Source organism: Choloepus didactylus, chromosome 7, assembly GCF_015220235.1.
Source record: "Choloepus didactylus isolate mChoDid1 chromosome 7, mChoDid1.pri, whole genome shotgun sequence".
NCBI lineage: Eukaryota > Metazoa > Chordata > Mammalia > Pilosa > Megalonychidae > Choloepus > Choloepus didactylus.
The window spans coordinates 17068621-17092359 of NC_051313.1; the positions used below are offsets into that span (position 1 = coordinate 17068621).

At 40.8% G+C, this 23739-nt stretch overlaps 1 protein-coding gene across 13 annotated transcripts in view; it reads left to right on the forward strand.

Moving 5' to 3' along the window:
* Positions 1-23443, forward strand: part of EPB41L2 (erythrocyte membrane protein band 4.1 like 2) — a 229245-nt gene extending 205802 nt beyond the window's left edge. For all 13 annotated transcript variants that reach the window (XM_037844854.1, XM_037844858.1, XM_037844861.1 and 10 more), the window contains 2 exons: positions 620-731; positions 22188-23443. In XM_037844854.1, the coding sequence (XP_037700782.1) occupies positions 620-727 (108 nt within the window). In that variant the 3' untranslated portion in view covers positions 728-731; positions 22188-23443. The remainder of the gene's footprint in view (positions 1-619; positions 732-22187) is intronic.
* The last annotated feature ends 296 nt before the right edge of the window (positions 23444-23739 follow it).

Consider the following 23739-nt stretch of genomic DNA (forward strand, 5'->3'; position numbering starts at 1 on the left):
CAAACTTTATAACCTGAAGATTAGCTTTAGCTTTACTGATTACTGTCACTGTTGCTGCTGCTCTTTTAATTGTTCTGTGCCCTAGAAGTTTGTAGATACTTTTCCTGCAATGAGTACTTCAGTTGAAGTGATTGCTGAGAGCCTGAAAGAGCACAGATGCCACAGGCCTGGCCTGGCACCCTTGCTGATACAGGGTTGCTTGAGTGTGTAGGTCAGTTCCCTCCTTACTGCAATCCTGGAAGTAAACCTTTAGTCAGTCTTTACAGCTTAGCATCATTCTCCAGGAAGGTGAGAAGACTGAGGCTCAGAAAAGAGCTGTTTTCTCCAAGTCTCTCAGGTAGTGAGTGGCAAGGCTGGGATTTAAAGCCAACTTGTTTCTTCTTTCTGTATCATTGTTTAAAACCGTATGGAGGAAAAGGAATCTTGGAAAAGTAGGAAGCTTTCTCTAAAACAACGAGCCCATTTCTAAACATCCTTCCAGCTTCCTCAGATAAGAAAGGAACCCACTGGCTTGCGGTTGAGTCCCAGTTGATCAGTGCGTGTTTGTGTGTGTGTGTCACCATCCCGAGACGGAGCCTGTTCCCCGGCTCATGGCTGTTCTCCCCCCTGACCCTGGCAGGTGCTGGCCCGGGCCATCAGGGAAATCCAAGAGCAGCACCCAGACATGGCGGTCACCAAGGTGGTGGTGCACAAAGAGACCGAACTGTCAGACGAAGGGGATGACTAAGCAGGTAAGCGTGGCACTGTCCGTCTTGTGACAGCCCTGCACCCCTGGACCTGCAGAGGGGCGTGAAGCCCACCTTATATCATCCCATCTCTGTTTACTGTCATGCATTTGATTTTTCAGATGGCCGTTTTCTCCAAGTGCATGTGTTCAGGCTACTTGTGAATGATTATAAAATCTGTAAACTGGTGGGCATATGGTGTTAATAACCACTGTTCATTGAGGGTCTGGTAATAATTGACAATTAGATGCTGCTTTGCTATTTATAAAGCACATTCATATAAATTATCTTAATTGATATTCACAGTAATCCTTTGAGGAAGGTGCTATTACCCTGATTTAAAGGAGGGATTTTTATTGTTGGGGGTGGGGATGAGGGTTGGCACAGAAGAGTTAAGTTCTTTACATACAAACATTAAGAATTTTGTGTCAGGAAATGAACCACAGGGAAAAGGTTGATTTGACTATATAAAAGTGTAAAATTTCAATCAGACCAACAAAACCAACATTAAAGGATAAGTGACAGTTTAATAGGTATGGTAGAGAAAGAATTAATATCCTGAATATATTAAGAACTCTTATGTATCATTAAGAAAATTTATGTAAGTAGGAAAATGGACAGAGGATTAAGCAACAAAACTAAGTAGACACGAAATGAACTGTAGACAAAACATGCCTAGACTCACTGTTGCTTGAATAAATACAAATTTTAGTATAGTGTGCTAGTTTTTACCTATCAATTTGTCAGAGTTTGTTTTTTTTCACAGTGTTGGGAGAGATCGTGGGAGAAAAATTTGCCTATGTACTGCATATAAATATACAGAGGACAATGGAACAAGACCTATCTAAAAAAATATGCCTGCAGTTTGAACCACTTTTAAAAATTATCTTAAATAGCCAGAAGATTTATACAGAGGTTGACCTACAAGATTATTTATCACATTTTTATATAGCCTAGCGAAAAATTGGAGATAATCTAAATGACCACCAGTTGGGGATTGGTTATGCATTATGCAGCTTCCTTGTGACATTTAAAGAGCCTTTAAAACTTGCACTAAAGTATTCTTAACGAAATAAATACTCATAACTATTAGGTTTTTTAAAAACAGGTTTATCTTTATCACACAGCCCATATAATAGGATTGCTTATTTGCTTCCAAAATGATCTGTGCATTGGGCAGTCAGTAGACAGATGCCCAGTGGGATGGCCAGTTCAGGGGTCACACATCACCTGGAACAGCCATTGCCAGTGGCCGTCCAGCCACAGGGAACCACAGCTCCTACATTCCACATCCCTCCCATAGACTTGGTCATTTTTGCCAGATAGTGGATATGAAAAGATATATAACTGTGATTTTAATTTGCATTTCCCCGATTAATAGTGAGATTTAATGTCTTTGCATATGGTTGTTGGCCATTTGTATTTTCTGTGTAGACAAATGGCCAGACAACTCAAAACAACTCTGTGAAATGCCCATTTGACTCTCTTGCCTGTTTTCTTTTCCTAATATGTTTTCTTATTGATTCTTGATATATTCTAGATACTAATCTTTTCTCAATTTTATGTTACATCTTCAGATAAATGGTTTGTCTTTTTTCTGTTTACATGGTGTGTTTGAATGAATTGACTTACTAATGCAGTTGAATATATTAAACTTTACCTTTATAGCTTGTGCTATAAGAGTATGATTAGGAGAATCAAATGGTAATATTTTGCGTATCTCCATTGCCAACTCATGCCATGGACTGTCAGTGCCATTTTGATTATTGGAAATGGAGTCATTAGTGCCTTTGAATCTAATCAGAGTAGAAAACCAATTGTGAAACAGAATGAACAAGAGATATCTATAAATATAAGATTTTATCAAAGTGTCTCACACAACTGTGGGTACTCACGAGTCCAAATTCCATAGGGCAGGCAGCAAACTGGCAACTCCAATGAAGGTGTTCGATGAACTCCTCATGAAACTCTTTGCTGGCTAGCTGAAGAAGTGAAGGTCCTCTGTCTGTCTTGCTTAAAAGTTTCCAACTGATTGGATTAAATCCAGCTGATTGAATTCTCTCCTTGTGGAAGACAAGCCCTTCATTGATGTAATCAGTCACAGCTGCAGCCAATTGACTGCTGATTCAATAAACCAGCCTTCTGGTTTATTAACCAGCCACAAATGTCCTTGCAGTAATGGTTAGGCCAGTGCTTGCTTGACCAGGACACCTGGACTCTATTACCTGGCCTAGTTGACACATAAACCTAACCATCACACCCTCTGATCTACAGGGCTGCCCCACATGTGTCTTGAATGCTTGGCTGTGTTGCTGGGTACTCTTCCCCTGAGCCGTGTGCCGTGCCTGCTCCGGTGCCGGCCTGGTGTGTCACTGGCTTTATAACAGGTTTGGTGTCTGCTAGGGCGTGTGTCCTCCACCCCCAATCAGGTTTTTCTTCCTCAGGAGTGTCTTGGCTGGTCTGAGTTCCCTGTTCCATGTAAATTTCAGAATCAGATTATTAGGTTCTAGGATACAGGCTATGGGATTTTAATTAAAATTGTATCCACTCTATAGCTCAGTGTGGGGAGAATGACATCTTTGTGATTTTTAAGTCTTTTTACCCATAAAACAAAATGTCTCTCTCCATTTATATGTCTTCTTTAATGTCTTTCAATAAAATGATACAGTTGTTACCCAAAGGGGTCTTAGGAATCTTGTATTAGGTTATTACAAGGCATCCTGTATTTTCCATTGCTGTTGTAAATGTCTTTTTAACATTGAATTTTCTAGCTGTTGCTAGTATAGTTACAATCCATATTGATCTAGCAACCTTATTCCTCATTGTAGATATTGTTTCCAATTCATGATCTATAAAAGACCTGCAGACAGGAATCTTTTAAATCTTTAGCACAATTTAAAAATTCTGTTGGCTGTAATATGCTGTGTTATATGCTGAATGTTGATCTCTTTATTTTTTGATATATTATTTCCCTGATGGCATTGTATATGGAACGCTAAGAGCCTTCTTAGCTAGGAGACAGAAGACTAGGTGCTATGTTTTAGCTTTGCCAGATAAAAAATTGTGATCCCATTATAGGTCAGTGGGGTGGGAAAATCGACCCTTCCTGACTTATAGGACTTATTGTTACGATACAAGATAATGAATGAGAAAATTGACTGTTACGTAGATGTAAGGTGACAATAATGTCTATGTTTCCTCTAAATTCTATGAATCAATCACATTTCTTAATCAGAAATATAAGACAAAAATTAGTATCCACTACGAGCATTTCCAGGGCCCCTGCTTTCATCCATGGCATTTTAGTAAATTTCTAAGTAAATGAGTATATCACTTACTCCTGGCACCTTATCTTCATTTTGCAGTGGACACACTCACACGCACATATACAGCATTTGAAGTTTCCCTACCTCAAAGGCCAGCTTGTTAAACAGATTTAGGGACTTAAAGTGTAAATATAAAGTGCATATAAAGTGAGCACGCTAGATAGATTTTGGGAGAAAGCTTCATTGTTTTGTTCATTAACAAATACTTGTTGAGTGCCAAGATGTGCAGGGGGGTAGGCAGGACGCGGGGGATCCAGGGGTGGGGAAAGCGGGCACAGTCCCCTTCTGCAGGGGGGACAGCTCCAGAAGGGGAAGTGTGGCTGTTGATGGAATAGACAGAAAGTAATTGCAAATGGGATGATTGCACCGACAGACATGTGCTGTGAGGGTGCAAAATAGAGCATTCAACCTCTTAAGAAACACGTAACCTCTTCCTTGAGAAAGGAAGCTTGACTTGAAATCTGAAGGACAGGTAGTTGCTACCTGGTGTCTCTGAGTCATTTCCGTCTCCATCCCCACTGGCTGGAGCTCGCTCTGTGGAGATCTTACTGCCAGAGCTGGGAAGCACTTTTCTCCCACTTCAGCTGCCCTCTGGTTGCCCTGCCGGGGTCTCCCTGAGACCCCAGGGGGCCGAGGCAAGGGCAGGACCAGGACAGAATTGGGATGCCAGGATAGAATAAATCACTTTTTGAGATATATCTGTCCCATTTCCCTTTCTCAGAGGTGTGAAGCTGTCCTCCCGACGTCACCTCTCCCTTCGGGGTAGCTCTGAGCTTTTGATCAGCATTGAAAGTGGGGGAGAGGGTCAAAGAAGCACCTGCAGGGACTAAACTTCCTCAGCCTTTCTCGGGGGAGTGGTGGCCAACTGTGAGGCAAGGAGGAGCTAAAGGCGGCTCTGTGTTTAAAAGAAAACATCCACATCCATTGAGATGCGTCTTTGTAATTGTTTTATGAACTTTTAAGGACTGTTCTCCCCACCCAGTTTATCCCAAGCGCCTATTTCCAGTCCCTTAAATGGACACAGAATGTTGCTGACCTCGGCACCACTGGACTGGTGCCCCCGAGCAGCTCTGCTCTGGAGGGACGGCTCCGAGCCCTGCCTGGGAGGCTCAGGAAAAACGAACCCCAGGAGAGGGAGCTCATGGCCCTGCTTCAGTTGGCACCGTGAGCTCCCTGAACCCAGATTTACAGTGGTGCCCAGAGTCATCATCGACGTCTGGTGAAAAAGGGAAGTGTATCTCCTTTTCATCTAAAAAGCTTGTAGCAGCCAAAGGAGGACAGGGGAGTGGCCTCTCATTCCATCCCTTGTTCATTACACAAGCATGTATTGAGGGCCCCCTATGAACTGTCTGCTGTTTTGCCACTGAGATTTCAAAATAAATAAATAAGGTCTGCACTCACAAACAACAGGTCCATGCTAGCAACATAGTTTTCATGTTTTATGATGAGTTCTGAACCTGGTTTGGTGGGAACAAATGCAGAGCTATCTGAGTCAGGATGCCTTCCTCTTTGAGCTTCAAGGTGAGTGGGGTTAACTCAACGAAGAAGGTGGTGGAGGGCATTCCCGAGGGGTCTGCCGTGGCCAGGTTGCAGGATATAGGTAGGAGAGCAATGGGAGGCGGGGGAGGAGGGAGGGAGGGTCCTTCCCTTGAGAGGCTGAAAACCCAGTTGAGAGATCTGGCTTTGCGCGTCTCCTTCAGCTCTGTCTTCTCCTGAGCAGATGGACAGCGTTAGGTGTTCCAGAGCCATCAGGACTGGTGCTGGGCTTCCTGGAAACTTTGTAGTACAATCGTTTCTTCAACTTCATAGATTGACCCTGCAGCCCATCCCTACCCCCTATAAATAACTACAAACCAGTGGTGTTCCTTTCTGTACTATTGTGCTTCTTTGATACCAATTTCTAAATAAGATAATATTGTGTTCAAGCCAACATTTCAAGTCAGGAAAATGTTCAGGGTTTCAAAACATGAGCTCACCAGCCAAACAGGAAATTAGCATTAGCATCTGACAGACTTGACAAGAGTGAGGAGCTGAGTTGGTGGAACCCAGCTCTGGGTATCAGGTGCTCCTCATTTGCACGGGGCCCCAGTGAAATAAAACCACTGCGTACCTTAAAGAGAAGTACAAAGCACTGCCTTCCAGATTACTATTTTCGGTTCAGGAGCCAGGATTTTTTCAGGCATTATCTAATGTGTTGCATTTTTATTCCATTCCATTTATCTGGTTGTGCTAGTCACATACCTAAAATTAACATCTTCTTATACCTTGGTTTTCAATATAGATTAATCAAACTTAAAATGGCCTTCTTGAAGCCAGTGAATAAGGAGACAGTTTTGTTTTATTGGGTTTTATGTGTGGGCAGTTTTCAATGTGGAATGTTCTAATTTAACATTTATAAATCTGCCAGATGCTATGGGTGCATCAGTTACAATATATTTCATCTACCCAACAAAAGAGGAGCTGGATGCCACTGCTGTATGTGTACATTAACATGAGTTAGTTATGAATCCCTGAGTTTGCTTTTGAACAGTCATTGTTGATCATTGTTTATTTTTTCTGATTATATAAAAGGAAGTTATTTTTTTTTTAAAGGGAGAGAAAGTAGAAAATGTAAATGACTCACAGGTCCTCTGTTCCCAGAGGTAGATCATCTCTCTGTACAGTTTGATGTGTGTATGTGAGAGTACAACATGGATATATATATGCATATATAGACAGATTGCATGTACACATGCACACCCCTCTATTTGTATAGGCTAGTATTGTTGATTCCATTTTATATCCTGTTTTCTGCCTTCTCCCAACAGCATATTGTAAATATCCTTGCCAGTTATTCCATGCAGACCTACCTCATCTTTCTCCAGCAGCCATTGTACTAATGCATTATGGTTTACTTAACCCCTGCCGATGGATATTTAGGTTATTCCTTAGTTTTCACACTTACACACACAGCTGCAAAGATCAAACTTTGCTCTTGTTTTTGTTCTCTTAGGGCACATACCTAAACAGAGTTGGTGTGCCACCAGGGGAATCTGATGTATTGCCAAACGGCCCCCCCCCGAAAGTTTCTACGAAGTTACCCTGCCACCAACAGTTTGTGAGCATATCTGTTTTCCCCACAGCCTTACCTATTCCATTATAAGCCATTTAAAGAAAATCTTTGCTGATTTGATGAGGAAAGATCATTTTTAACTGAATTATTTTGATTGCTAGTAAGGTTGAAACACATACACTAGTTACTTTTCTTTGAATTTGCCCTTTGCCCATTTTTTTGTTTATATGTATATTAGCTTTTCTTTCTTGTAGATTTGTTAAGACTATTTACCCAATATTATTTTCCCCAAAAGTGGGGCAGAGGACAAGGCAAAATTGACAAATTGGAGACATGCAGGCCATGTCCAACCCACAAATTTGGGTGTTGTTTGTTTGTTTGTTTGTTAATTTTCTGTCCTAGACGGTATTTTTTAGAATTAGAATTAATTAGTGATGCTCACAATTGGAAGATATCAAGCAATTCTAGAAAAAGTCATGAGATCTGACAACACTGAGCTCGCCTTCCCCACAGCCACAGAGTGGGAAGCTGAGTGGGAGCTGCACCGCCAGCCCAGGGAGTGGTCCTTGACCCAGGCTCCTGACTCGCCGTGTCCCCACCCTGGCCTCCGAGGGGCAGAGACAGGGGTTACGAGTTTGTTCCCCCAGTCTAGGATGTATTTAGGAGTCCAGAAAGGAATAAATTAATCTTGAGCTACATAGTTTCTATGAGGAAATAGGATCCCAGAGATTAAATTAACTGGCCAAAAGTCATTTATACTCAGATCATAAAATAGCATCCATGTGTCAGCTAAGTATAGATTAATCTGTCTAAGGAACTTCTGTGCTGTTACTGTTGTTTAAACATGGCATCAGGAATTTCAGATGTGGCAACTAAGTTTGTGTGCACATGCCTGTTGTTTAAGATAGTCCTGTCCGCGTGGAGACTGTGCTCCCAGCACACGCTGGCCCTGTGTTTAGTTACCGCTCATGCACCAAGTAGTTCAGCCCGCGTTAGTGCACGTGGAAATCAGGCCTGTGCTGTGCGGACCCAGAGCCACACGGGTCGTTGAGCACTTGTGGTGAGGCTTGGCCACTTCAAGATGTTCCATAAGTGTAAAATACACACTGGATTTCAGAGATGCAAAAGAAGTGTAAACTCTCCAATTAATAATTTTTATATGGGATTACAAGTTGAAGTATTATTTGGGGTATTTTGGTGTAAGATAAGTATATTAAAATTATGTGTTTTTTACTTATGTAATGTAGCTACTGAAAATATACAATTATGTACAAAGTTGGCTTTAGTGGCTCAAATTATATTCCCATTGTACGGTGCTGATTTACGGCAGGGGATTAAATTCATGTGGCATTTTATAGACACTGTACACAGGTAAGGTTGTAAGGGTGGGTGTTGGGGAGTCAAGGGGCAATGTTTTGTTTTGTTTTATTCATTTTATAAGATAACATTGTCTGACTTCTAGAGGGTGGTGACTTTTCCCATACTTCTTCAGATAAAAAGTGGAAGAGTTGGGTCTGGAGATGAATTCTGTTGATTCCCACTAACATTGCTATTTGAGTTTAAAAAAAAAAAAAACTTTAGAAATGTTCTTATATGTTTTAAGATGTTTTTCAAAAAGATGAAGGTATTTTTTGTAAGCTCAACTTTTGAGACCGCAGAGAAATGTTTTCTGATCTCTACCTTATAAACCTAAGATGCACTCAGTAGCCTTTATTCTAGCTAAGCCTTTGTTAATCTTGGGCTTACTTACTACAGTCCATTCATCATTATTATTATTATTATTATTATTTTTTTTTTTTTTCAGTAACTCAACACAATGGTTTATTTACAGCTCAGAGCACAGTCCATTGTGCCTAAGCACAGGGGTTCTACTCCAGGAAGTTAGGCACCCAGGCTCCTTCTCCTTCCATTGGCATTTTCTGGAGCCTTTGAGTCCTCCATTGGATTTTTTTTTTCTTTTTTCTTTTTTCTTTTTTGCATCTGGCCAGTAGAAGAGGGAAGGAGGAGAGTGTGAAGGATCATGGGAGAGGTTTTAGGGGATGCCCAGGAATGAGATATATCACTTCTGTCCAGATTCCATTATCCGAGTTTAGTCACGTGGGCCTACCTGATTACTGAGAAATACAGTTTTGCTATGAGCAGCAGAGGAAAATGAAAGGGGTTGGTGAGCAAAGCATTTTCTTTGCCACAGATACATAAACAAAAATAACAAAGTAACTCATAGTCTAATGGAGGAGACAGACAAAAGAACAGGCAGGGAGGCAAGAGAGAATGTAGTCAGGCAGGATACAATTCATATTTATAAAGTTACTATTAGAAAGCCCTAGAACTCCTATAAGCCTTTCTGTGGCTTCCTTCAGTGCCCCTTTGGATTGCTCTTCTGGGGTCCTTTTAAACATGGACATATTATTTGGCACAGAAAAGCATGCATCAGTGGTGTCACCCCTGTAACAGACCTTCAGAGACTCTTGGCATCAGCAGTCTCTTGTTCCAGCAGGTGCTGTGGTGTCCAGCTCTGTGTGGGCACCATCTGACCTCACACAGCTGCATCCAGCTAGTGCTTTGCCTTATGTCCCTGCTGGATGCCTCTTGCCAGGTTTTCTGTTGACACTGAAGTTTGCCACACTCTAGGACCTCCCTTGACACCTGTGCATGAACAATTGGGATGAGTCTTTACCCAATGGAGATGAGCTGGCGGATGAATTTCCTTTAGACTATACTGAGACTCATTTTATATGGCTTCTCAGAGGATGACCCCTTAAGCAGCAGCAATTGGCCAGATGAATAACCATCCTGGTATTGGCTCTTCCTCCTTCCCTGCCTCACTTGTATCTCTCACTCCTGCCCCATGGACTCAGGCTCCGCATTGAGAGGACAGCCTCATGGTTATAGCTAAAAGCCACTTAGCTGTCTCTGAATCCCTTCCAGTGCCTACCACTGGGCCCTGGAAGCTCCCAGAGTGTTTTTTTTTGGGGGGGGATATACATTTTTTTTTTTAATCTTCATTTTATTGAGATATATTCACATACCACGCAGTCAAACAAAACAAATCGTACTTTCGATTGTTTACAGTACCATTGCATAGTGGTACATTCATCACCCAAATCAATCCCTGACACCTTCATTAGCACACACACAAAAATAACAAGAATAATAATTAGAGTGAAAAAGAGCAATTGAAGTAAAAAAGAACACTGGGTACCTTTGTCTGTTTGTTTCCTTCCCCTATTTTTCTACTCATCCATCCATAAACTAGACAAAGTGGAGTGTGGTCCTTATGGCTTTCCCAATCCCATTGTCACCCCTCATAAGCTACATTTTTATACAACTGTCTTCAAGATTCATGGGTTCTGGGTTGTAGTTTGATAGTTTCAGGTATCCACCACCAGCTACCCCAATTCTTTAGAACCTAAAAAGGGTTGTCTAAAGTGTGCATAAGAGTGCCCACCAGAGTGACCTCTCAGTTCCTTTTGGATTCTCTCTGCCACTGAAGCTTATTTCATTTCCTTTCACATCCCCCTTTTGGTCAAGAAGATGTTCTCCGTCCCACGATGCCAGGTCTACATTCCTCCCCGGGAGTCATATTCCATGTTGCCAGGGATATTCACTCCCCTGGGTGTCTGATCCCACGTAGGGGGGAGGGCAGTGATTTCACCTTTCAAGTTGGCTTAGCTAGAGAGACAGGGCCACATCTGAGCAACAAAGAGGCATTCGGGAGGAGGCTCTTAGGCACAACCATAGGGAGGCCTAGCCTCTCCTTTGCAGCAACCGTCTTCCCAAGGGTAAAACCTGTGGTAGAGGGCTCAACCCATCAAACCACCAGTCCCCTATGTCTGTGGTCATGTTAGCAACCATCGAGGTGGGGTAGGCAAATACCCCTGCACTCTCCACAGGCTCCTCAAGGGGGCACTACATCTTTTTTTTTTCCTTGTTTTTCTTTTTTTTTTTTAACTTTCCCTTCTTTTTTAAATCAACTGTATGAAAAAAAAGTTAAAAAGAAAACAAACATACAATAAAAGAACATTTCAAAGAGACCATAACAAGGGAGTAAGAAAAAGACAACTAACCTAAGATAACTGCTTAACTTCCAACATGTTCCTACTTTAACCCAAGAAAGTTACCTAATATAGCAACATTTCTGTGAACTTGCTCCTACTATATCCATCAGAAATTAACAGACCATAGTCATTCCTGGGCATCCCCAGAACGTTAAATAGCTTATCTGTTCTTCTTGGATTATTGTTCCCCCTTCCTTAATTGCTCTCTGTTGCTAGTTCCCCTACATTCTACATTATAAGCCATTTGTTTTACATTTTTCAAAGTTCACATTAGTGGTAGCATATAATATTTCTCTTTCTGTGCCTGGCTTATTTCACTCAGCATTATGTCTTCAAGGTTCATCCATGTTGTCATGTTTCACGAGATCGTTCCTTCTTACTGCTGCGTAGTATTCCATCGTGTGTATATACCACATTTTATTTATCTACTCATCTGTTGAAGGACATTTGGGTTGTTTCCATCTTTTGGCAATTGTGAATAATGCTGCTATGAACATTGGCGTGCAGATATCTGTTCGTGTCACTGCTTTCCGATCTTCCGGGTATATACCGAGAAGTGCAATCGCTGGATCGAATGGTAACTCTATATCTAGTTTTCTAAGAAACTGCCAGACTGACTTCCAGAGTGGCTGAACCATTATACAGTCCCACCAACAGTGAATAAGAGTTCCAATTTCTCCACATCCCCTCCAGCATTTGTAGTTTCCTGTTTGTTTAATGGCAGCCATTCTAACCGGTGTTAGATGGTATCTCATTGTGGTCTTAATTTGCATCTCTCTAATAGCTAGTGAAGCTGAACATTTTTTCATGTGTTTCTTGGCCATTTGTATTTCCTCTTCAGAGAACTGTCTTTTCATATCTTTTGCCCATTTTATAATTGGGCTGTCTGTACTATTGTCATTGAGTTGTAGGATTTCTTTATATATGCAAGATATCAGTCTTTTGTCAGATACATGGTTTCCAAAAATTTTTTCCCATTGAGTTGGCTGCCTCTTTACCTTTTTGAGAAATTCCTTTGAGGTGCAGAAACTTCTAAGCTTGAGGAGTTCCCATTTATCTATTTTCTCTTTTGTTGCTTGTGCTTTGGGTGTAAAGTCTAGGAAGTGGCCGCCTAATACAAGGTCTTGAAGATGTTTTCCTACATTGTCTTCTAGGAGTTTTATGGTACTTTCTTTTATATTGAGATCTTTGGTCCATTTTGAGTTAATTTTTGTGTAGGGGGTGAGGTAGGGGTCCTCTTTCATTCTTTTGGATATGGATATCCAACTCTCCCAGCCCCATTTGTTGAAAAGACCATTATGACTCAGTTCAGTGACTTTGGGGGCCTTATCAAAGATCAGTCGGCCGTAGATCTGAGGGTCTATCTCCGAATTCTCAATTCGATTCCATTGATCTATATGTCTATCTTTGTGCCAGTACCATGCTGTTTTGGCAACTGTGGCTTTATAATAAGCTTCAAAGTCAGGGAGTGTAAGTCCTCCCACTTCGTTTTTCTTTTTTAGAGTGTCTTTAGCAATTCGAGGCATCTTCCCTTTCCAAATAAATTTGATAAGTAGCTTTTCCAAGTCTGCAAAGTAGGTTGTTGGAATTTTAATTGGGATTGCATTGAATCTGTAGATGAGTTTGGGTAGAATTGACATCTTAATGACATTTAGCCTTCCTATCCATGAACATGGAATATTTTTCCATCTTTTAAGGTCCCCTTCTATTTCTTTTAGTAGAGTTATGTAGTTTTCTTTGTATAGGTCTTTTACATCTTTGGTTAAGTTTATTCCTAGGTACTTGACTTTTTTAGTTTCTATTGAAAATGGTATCTTTTTCTTGAGTGTCTCTTCAGTTTGTTCATTTCTAGCATATAGAAACATTACTGACTTATGTGCATTAACCTTGTATCCCGCTACTTTGCTAAATTTGTTTATTAGCTCTAGTAGCTGTATCGTCGATTTCTCAGGGTTTTGTAGATATAAGATCATATCATCTGCAAACAATGATAGTTTTACTTCTTCTTTTCCAATTTGGATGCCTTTTATTTCTTTGTCTTGCCGGATTGCCCTGGCTAGCACTTCCAGCACAATGTTGAATAACAGTGGTGACAGCGGGCATCCTTGTCTTGTTCCTGATCTTAGAGGGAAGGCTTTCAGTCTCTCACCATTGAGTACTATGCTGGCTGTGGGTTTTTCATATATGCTCTTTATCATGTTGAGGAAGTTTCCTTCAATTCTTACCTTTTGAAGTGTTTTTATCAAAAAGGGATGTTGGATTTTGTCAAATGCTTTTTCAGCATCTATTGAGATGATCAATTGATTTTTCCCTTTTGACTTGTTAATGTGTTGTAATACATTGATTGATTTTCTTATGTTGAACCGTCCTTGCATGCCTGGAATAAACCCCACTTGGTCATGGTGTGTGATTTTTTTAATGTGTCTTTGGATTCGATTTGCAAGTATTTTGTTGAGGATTTTTGCATCTATATTCATTAGGGAGATTGGCCGGTAGTTTTCCTTTTTTGTAGCATCTTTGCCTGGTTTTGGTATTAGATTGATGTTAGCTTCATAAAATGAATTAGGTAGTGTTCCATTTTCTTCAGTGTTTTGAAAGAGTTTGAGTAAGATTGGTGTCAGTTCTTTCTGGAAAGTTTGGTAGAATTCCCCTGTGAAGCCATCTGGCCCTGGGCATTTATTTGTGGGAAGATTTTTGATGACTGATTGGATCTCTTTGCTTGTGATGGGTTGGTTGAGGTCTTCTATTTCTTCTCTGGTCAGTCTAGGTTGTTCATATGTTTCCAGGAAATTGTCCATTTCCTCTACATTATCCAGTTTGTTGCCATACAGTTGTTCATAGTATCCTCTTATAATTTTTTTAATTTCTTCAGGTTCTGCAGTTATGTCACCTTTTTCATTCATTATTTTGTTTATATGGGTCTTCTCTCTTTTTGATTTTGTCAGTCTAGCTAGGGGCTTGTCAATCTTGGTGATCTTCTCAAAGAACCAACTTTTGGTGATATTTATCCTGTCTATTGTTTTTTTGTTCTCTATGTCATTTATTTCTGCTTTAATCCTTGTTATTTCTTTTCTTGTACTTGGTTTAGGATTGGTTTGCTGTTCATTTTCTAGCTTCTCCAGTTGATCCATTAGTTCTTTGATTTTGGCTCTTTCTTCCTTTTTAATATATGCGTTTAGTGCTATAAATTTCCCCCTTAGCACTGCTTTTGCTGCATCCCATAGGTTTTGGTATGTTGTGTTCTCATTTTCATTCGTCTCTATATATTTAGCAATTTCTCTTGCTATTTCTTCTTTAACCCACTGATTTTTTAGGAGTGTGTTGTTTAACCTCCAGGTATTTGTGAATTTTCTAAGTCTCTGATGGTTATTGACTTCTAATTGTATTCCATGGTGGTCAGAGAATGTGGTTTGAATAATTTCAATCTTTTAAAATTTATTGAGGTTTGTTTTATGTCCCAGCATATGATCTATTCTGGAGAAAGTTCCATGAGCACTAGAAAAGTATGTGTATCCTGGTGATTTGGGATGTAATGTCCTGTATATGTTTGTTAAATCTAATTCATTTATCAGATTGTTTAGGTTTTCAATTTCCTTATTGGTCTTCTGTCTGGTTGATCTATCTATAGGAGAGAGTGATGTGTTGAAGTCTCCCACAATTATTGTGGAAACATCAATTGCTTCCTTTAGTTTTGCCAGTGTTTCATGTATTTTGTGGCACCTTGGTTGGGTGCATAGACATTTACGATTGCCCCTTTTATTAGTACGTAGTGGCCTTTGTCTCTCAAAACATCCCTGCATTTGAAGTCTATTTTATCTGAGATTAATATTGCTACACCTGCTTTCTTTTGGCTGTAGCTTGCATGAAATATTTTTTTCCATCCTTTCACTTTCAGTTTCTTTGTGTCCCTGTGTCTAAGATGAGTCTCTTGTATGCAACATATTGATGGTTCATTTTTTTTGATCCATTCTGCGAATCTATATCTTTTAATTGGAGAGTTTAATCCATTTACGTTCAACGTTATAACCGTGAAGGCATTTCTTGAGTCAGCCATCTTATCCTTTGGTTTATGTTTGTCATATTTTTCCCATCTGTCTATTAATATCCTTTATTGTACCCGTACCGAATCTCTTTAGTACTGAACCTTTCTCCAAGTCTCTCTGTCCTTTCTTTGTTTCTCTGTCTGTAGGGCTCCCTTGAGTATCTCCAGTAGGGCAGGTCTCTTGTTAGCAAATTCTCTCAGCATTTGTTTGTCTGTGAAAAATTTAAGCTCTCCCTCAAATTTGAAGGAGAGCTTTGCTGGACAAAGTATTCTTGGCTGGAAATTTTTCTCACTCAGAATTTTAAATATATCGTGCCACTGCATTCTCGCCTCCATGGTGGCTGCTGAGTAGTCACTACTTAGTCTTATGCTGTTTTCTTTGTATGTGGTGAATTGCTTTTCTCTTGCTGCTTTCAGAACTTGCTCCTTCTCTTCTTTGTTTGATAGTGTGATCAGTATATGTCTCGGAGTGGGTTTATTTGGATTTATTCTATTTGGAGTTCGCTGAGCATTTATGATTTGTGTATTTATGTTGTTTAGAAGATTTGGGAAGTTTTCCCCAACAATTTCTTTGAATACTCTTCCTAGACCTTTACCCTTTTCTTCCCCTTCTGGGACACCAATGAGTCTTATATTTGGACGTTTCATATTATCTATCATATCCCTGAGGTCCATTTCGATTTTTTCAATTTTTTTCCCCATTCTTTCTTTTATGCTTTCATTTTCCATTCTGTCATCTTCCAGGTCACTGATTCGTTGTTCAACTTCCTCTAGTCTTGTACTATGAGTGTCCAGAATCTTTTTAATTTGGTCAACAGTTTCTTTAATTTCCATAAGATCATCCATTTTTTTATTTAGTCTTGCAATGTCTTCTTTATGCTCTTCTAGGGTCTTCTTGATTTCCTTTATCTCCCGTACTATGGTCTCATTGTTCATCTTTAGTTCTTTGAGTAGCTGCTCTAGGTGCTGTGTCTCTTCTGGTCTTTTGATTTGGGTGCTTGGGCTTGGGTTATCCATATCGTCTGGTTTTTTCATATGCTTGATAATTTTCTGTTGTTTTTGGCCTCGTGGCATTTGCTGAACTTGATAGGGTTCTTTTAGGATTTGTAGACCAATTGAAGTCCTTATCCCTAATTTATCAGATCTACAGCTTCGTGGAGTACACTTTCTCTAACTAACCAGCAGGTGGCGTCCACGAGCCACCTGTTCTCCACAAGCCAGTTCTCCCCTGCTTAGCCTTTTTGGTGAGTGGGGGAGTGAGTCTTGTGGGGTCCAATTGGTGTACCAAGCTTGCGTGTGTAGTTGGTGTTGCCTGCCCTGTATATGGGGCGTGTTTCTGGGCAGTCAGGGAGGGGGGGTGGCTCTAACAATCAAATCTCCCTGGTGATCCTAGAGTTTTAAGGCTGCTGCAATAGTCTAATCCTACAGTTCAGTCCTGCCACAGTTTGTCTCTGCCACTGACCCACAAGTCCTTGGTATTGGCGTATCGCTCCTGAGACTTGCAAGTGAGCCCCTCTTCCAGGCCGTGCACCCCCTGGTCCTCTGTTGAGGGATGACTGTGCTATGTCACAGGTGAGTGCCTTCCCCCCAGGGCAGTTCTGGGCTGCTGGGATGTGTAGGGAGGCTCCCAGTCTGCTGAAATGATGGCTGAATGGGGCTTTGTTAATTCACACTGCTCTACCTTACCAACTCTGGGACAATCAGCTGAGGTTGCAGGGAAGGCTAATGTCCACGCCCAGTTTTGTGGTGTGTGCCTGTTATTTGAAGCACTTCCGTCACACTGGGTTGTCTGGGGCAGTTCTGGGCTATGGGGCTGGCGATGGGCAGGAGTGTTTCCTGTCCACCAGGATGGTGGCTGTGAGCGGACACCCCCCTTTTCTTGGGAAGTTGTGGTGTTTAGTGAATTTTCTCAGCCACTGGATTATTGCGTTTTGTCTCAGAGCTCTCCTAGTTCTGCTCTTGACTTGACCTGCCCAAATTGCAGGTCTTTGAAGCTTTCTGTATTGGTCTTCTTAGAGTAATTGTTTTAGAAAAAGAAAAAAGGATTGGAAAAAAAAAAAAAAAAGGGCCCTCCTCAGAGATCTAATGGGTTATTGAAATGCTAATAGACAAAGCAACCAGGGCCATTAAGGAAAGGTCCACAGGGCAGAGAGATCAGCTTTTCTTTGGGATTTGCATATGCACCTCAGGGCCCTTCCCCTTTCTATGTTCACCAGAACTCCAAAAATCCTCCGCTTTTATTTTGGAGTTTTTCGTGTTGTTTTTTTTTTTCTCTGTGCCTGTCTCCTCTCTGCTGGGCTGGCTGCTCTCAGATTCTCTGGTGTCTGGTCTCAGTCTATCTATGGTTGGAGTTTGGATCAGTAGAATGAGATTCCGATAAGGGCTGCCACTGCAGTTCTCCCTTCTCCTTCCCGGAGCTGACAGCCCCTCCTCCCACGGGACTGAGCCTGGCAGGGAGGGGCGCGGGTCCCCTGGCCGCAAAAACTTACAGATTTCGCTGATCTCAGCAGTTCCACGTTTTCATGAGTGTTGTATGAAGTATGCCCAAAGTCAGATTGCTCTGTGGTGTCCAGTCCACGCAGTTCCTGGCTTTCTACCTACTTTCCTGGAGGAGTAACTAAAACATACAGCTCACCAGTCTGCCATCTTGCCCCCTGGATCCCATTCATTATTTAAAAGACCCTTTAAGGTTTTTAAAGAATGCTTTCAAATGGCGTTCCCATAAGATCTGAACCTAGCAGAATGAACCAGAAGACCTTCCTAGCTCTAGGGCCAGGCACTAAATACCTTTAGAAATCTTTGTCATATCTTCTGTGATTGAGGAAAACCAGTTACTTAAAGGAGTAAGAGACCCTGTGGGTTATCACAGGTCAAGTTACCCAACAAAAGAGAATCGAAAAATGAACGTGATGTTTTTCCACTTTGGGAAAAATACTGGCAGCTAAAAATAATGGTGGAGACTAGGGTTCGGGTTTCCTGGAGACATAATGCAGCTCTGTTTAGTTTTTTTCCCTCGCCCACCCTGGCTCCTCTGTGTAGCCTTACAGATTGGCCCCTGTTACACTCACTCGTCGATTCATTCCTGCATGTCGTGAGCCTGCCTCGTTCAAGTGACCATTAGAGCTCTTGTGAGAGAGAGACAGCGGCATAGGGCCATAGAGACTGGACGTGTGCAGAATAAAGAATGGTTGGTTTTAAGAGAAGCCCAGATACAGGTCCATGACAGTTGGCAGGAGAAGCCCTGATTTCCTACTGGCGGAACAAGGAAGAGGATGTAGGAGGCTCCTCTGCAGAGCACAGGGGGATCTGGACCTGTGGTTGGGGCCTGGAGGGAGGAGCCTGGAGGAAAACAGTGGGGTGAAGATCAGGAAGGACAGATGCTTTTCCCACAGAGCCCGGACCATTTGTTGAAGCCAGTGCTTCATCCTTAGGTCGTCCCTGGAGGTGTTTGAGTCTGGGAATAGCTTTTTCAGTGCTATCCTTTAGTAGGATTAATTTGCCAGTAGAGTGCAGGATCAATTGGGAAGGAGCTCGATTAGATGGAGTAGCCCATAAGGAAACCGTTATAGTGATTCAGGCAATTATGAATGGGCAGACTGAACTGGATTCTTCTGTCTATCTTTAAGGATGGAGTTTAATTTGGAAGCAAAACTGGGAGTGGAATATCACATATGAAAATCTATAACAGCAATAATAATGTTAGCTAACATTGAGTGCTTACCACGTGCCTGGCTTTGTGTTAAGAGCTTTGCCAATTATTATCTCAGTTAATTCATACAGTCATAGTATTATTATGAAAATAGTTTTGACCTCACAGCCCTCTGGAAGGGCCCATATTATATGGTAATCTTAAGAATTGACTATTTCCAGGGTAAACTAAATGGAACTTTAGCATACGTGGATTTTTGGTTTTAGAATTCTTAGAATTTAGACACTTTAAATTCTGTTTTAAAATCAGAATCTTATATGCAAATTGAGAAAACCAGGGAAGAACAAAAGGAGAGTTTAGAATTAGAAATAACTGTAAATATCCATAAGCTAGAGTATTGAAAACCGAACTTGACACCCAAGTAAGGTTTTATTTATTTAGGAGACAATTGCATTTTATTTTATAAATTATCAGTTTCCAAAATCTGATTTTATTACTGCCCTGTGGTTGTTGACTCTGCGTTAATCTGAGGGAAAGATGATATTTCCTTGCATAACTGTATTTTTTTTTTTTTTTTTTTTATGAAAACCACATTCTTGCATTTATAGTGGGAGAACCTTAAAGGTGGGTGTTAGAATCATGGCCCCCTCAACTGCTTATTCACAAGGAAACTTTTGCGATCTCTGGGGTAGGGCCCGCTCAAGGTTGAGACCCACCGTGGGATCCCAGTGTTTCTGGAGGCCCTGAGGCTGTGCTTTCCAGATAAGGTTAGAACTTTTCCCCCTGAACTTGACTGTTTTCCCACTGCTTGGCAGGCATGCTGAGAAAGATAAATAAGATCCCTCTGAACTCTCTGTGAGGGCTTAAGGTAAAGTAAGCCACACACATACATTCTTGTAGATTTTGGACCTAGAATAAGACCTGTGAGTAGATGAAACTTAGCCACACTGACCTATTCTCACATTGGTCAGAAGTTGGGTGGTGGTGGTGGTGGTGGTGGGGACGCAGGGCTGGGGTACGACCCAGGCCAGGGAATGTGACTGTAATATTTCAAAACGCTTACATTGTATAGTCTAAGGGTGAGAAACTGAAGCATAGAAACAGTTGTTTTTGTTTGCTTTTATTTGACCAAACTTCTAATGCATAAAGTATAATTCATTTACTTAGTAAACACGATCTTATCCAAACTCAAGGTGAACCATATCAAAAGTGAGAGCAGGTGAAGCTAATGCCTAGGGTTATTGACAAAGAGGTTCAGATTTCTGAAAATAGGTGGTAGAATGCAAGCTTAAAAAAAAAAAAGTTCTTGAAACTTGTAGTTCTGGTGTAAAGAACAGTGCCAAGTTTTCAGGGTGGTTGGGATGCCATTTAGACTCAAATTATAGTTTGTAAAAGAAATTGTCAATATTAAGTTTACTTCTCACTGATACATGCCAGAAGGACAGACAGCTGTAGAATGTCTGGTGCTTTTGATGTTGAATCCACCCTTACCTGTTTTCCTTCCCAGGGTGGCTGTATAATTAGAAAAATCCATATAATAAATGACTCCCTATTTATCTAGAACAGTAAAGAACTAGAGTGCTCTAACACAGTGAATATGCTAATTAACTCAGTTACACTTGATTCACTGCCTTTTAGATAATGAGAAAATAATCAAAATACATTTCACATTGAAATTACAGTAAATATAGTTTTTTTTTTTTAAATTCTGAAAGCTCTTTGGAATACTGAGAGCACATCAAGGTTGGCATTTGTAATACTTGTTACCAGGAAAAAAAAAATTGGTGTCTTTTATTTTTTGGTGGTTTATGAAGAAATAGAAGTAAACATATTTGCAATTTGTAGTAGTAAATGTTGAAACTCTGAGATCAAGACCCCTTTCCTTCCATTCCTATATACTTTTCCTGGTTTCCTATTTATTGATCTACTCATGACTTGGAAACAAGTTTAATTTTAGCTTTGTTTTACAAACTGATGACTCATTGCAAAGTGGAATTTTTATTTTTGGTGAAAACAGATTCTATGAAATAAAGTGACATGGAGCTTAGTGGGAATGGAGAAAAGAATCCTACACTGGTTCTTTCTGTAGATTCCAGGCACCAGTAAGGCCAGGCATTCACTTTTCTATCGTGAACTTGGCAAAGTGGCTGCTGTGTTCAAAACACAATGCATGTCCACTAAGCAAAACAGACAGCCAGCCACCAGTTCTTTGAACAAGAATAGATAACATGACTGAAGGTCACAGATAACTGTCAAGTCCAATTTGATTGGTAGTTTTATCCATTCCCTCCCCCAACCACTACCATCCCCACATTTCTTTAATAATTACCAATTTAGAAAAAGAAGACTTTGTGTTTTCTGCACTGGTTTTCCCTGCCTGGAATCAAGTGGAAGTATGTTTAATGAGTCCTGAAGTAGCCTCAGGCAGATAACAAGATGGGAAACAATGAATCTAATTAATCAGTTTGCCCTGAATAATCTAGAGGCTGCAATAATACCTGAGATAAATCCAAATGATGGGGAGGTTTTTTGTTTTGTTGTTGTTGCTGTTGTTTCATTAAAACAAGCCTTAATCTTAATCTAACCAAAATAATGTGCATTCTCATTGATTTGGGGACCACTGTCCCTTGGAGAGGATATTAATCTCCACTGTCCTCTGTAATTGCCTTCCATGGCAAGCCCTTCCTCCAGCCGAAGGAGAACCATGTGGAGCCTCCTCTCTGGGCTTCTCGGACGTGGATGGGCCACTGCCCACCCAGCCATCTCCGCTCTGGGGTCACTGCAGGAGAGTGACGACAGTCGGACTTTGTGTCTGAGTGGGCTCTCTCCCCCCCATGCACTCCTCCCTCCTGCTCCCCGCCACGTGTATCTTTGTACCCATCCCAGGATCGAGCACCTTCTCTCTTCTGTGCCTGTTTCCTCAGGCTGCCCTCCCCAGCCCAAGCCCCTTTCCATTCGTTTCATTGGAGTAAAAATCCAGTTTGTTTTTCCACCCTTCCTGAGTCTAGCTTTAAAACCTCCATTGGTTTCTTGTTTTTAGATTCCTATTTTACAAATTATCTTTGTTTTGCATTAATTTATTAGCTCTTTTTCAGTGTACTCTTATTTGCCAGGTGTTTCTTGTGTGCTTGTCAGTTCTCCAGGTGTTTTCAGGTCCTCGGGAGAGCTGGGCAGGCTCCGTGCTTGTCTGCTGGGGAACATGGACACAAACACAGTAGAACTAGGCAAATTGTAACCATTTATTGCTTGATTTGTACTTTGGCAAATGTTACGTATATTTTCAAAACCCCCGTTTTGGGATGTTTAAGCCTTGTCTCTTTTTTCTTTACTCCTAGAAATCCTGTTTTTAAACAACACTCAACTTTGTGAACATGAAGAATTCTGACCATTCCAACTCTTAATGCTACACCACTACTCCAGCAAATTTTACTACAACTGGTAACAAATTTTATTATGACTGGCAACAAAGAAGCCAGAAGATTAAAATGCCAACACCGAACCTTACCTTAACAGCGCTGGTCTACACTGTTCCCTCGCATTTTAATATATTGTTTTGTTTTATAACCACTTCTGAATACTCTTAGTTCTTTCTCTCCCCCTCTCTCTTTTTTCTAATTAGGGTTTTGTTTTGGTTTCCTGTTTACTCTTTGTACAACTACCTGCTTTTATGACTCACTTTGATCTGATGATAGTGAACAAAGCCAGCCCACGCTGGCGAGGTGCCGTTCACTTGAACAGGTGCTGTTGTGCGGAAAGAAAACCCTGTGACTAATTGAAATACTGGCTTTCTTCTTTCCATATCCTTTCCATTGAATTCTTATAGTAAATATTTAGAGTTTTCTGATTACAGTATATTTACTGTATGAGAAAATATTAATACAGATTAAAAGCATTTCTTACATTGAGAAAATTTTCTAATGTTTGAGAATTTCCTTGGGGTATTTTTTTACATTGAACCCTCTTGACTTTCCAGCCCTTTGGCTTTTTGCTTTCAGTGGAAAGTCAAGAGACTCTCCGGGCTGGAGAATTACAAAGTTCACTGACCGTGCCCTGTGCTCCAAGCCCCCTGCTCTGCAGTGCCAGGCTTCTCAGGCACATGCTCTTCAGCAGCATTCCGGAAACAGGAGGGAGGAAAAGAGAAAACCTTTCTTCCCTTCTATTAAGAGATCCAGGCAGCTTAAAACCGTAGTGCTTTCTTTTTTTCTTAACATGCCCAGATTTCAATACTTTCCATTATTTGAACACTCATGTAGAATGCTTGTTTTGTATTAAACCTCCCTGTCTACAAGTAAAACTGACCTTTTGTTATTGAGCAGCCATATCTCTTTGAGAGATAGTTTGATGATTTGCTCACAGGTGTGAGGGGCTGTGGTGGTCTTTTAGGTGGTTATAAGAAAGCGCCACCACTTACTTACAGCTGACACCAGAGACCTGATAGGGAGGAATTAACTCTATTGAACACTTTTTCCTTTGCTTTTGAGCCTTTGTATAGTTACGATGCCAGGTTAGATTATAGCAGCTTCAAGTTGTATTAAATGGTATTTTGCTTTCTGTAATACTGTTATAAAATAAAGTTGGTTTATTCTCTAAACTTGTCACTTCTCTTTTAATAATTGATTATTAAAAAACTCAAATTTTATTTTCAGTCAGAAATCCTAATGTTTTGCAGATTGTAGTATTTTAAAAATAGGTTACTCAGATCAGCTTTGTAATTGGTTGCTGCTACATCACCACTGAATTGAAATGGTTAAAGCCTTGTTGCAGGCCTGTAAATCTGTTTTAGAGTGCCAGAGTTCCTTCTGCCTGATTTAGTAATCCACCCCAGCTTTTAAAATTTCTCCAAGGGATATTTTTGCTTGTTTTCTCGTGCTTTTTTCTCGCTCCTCT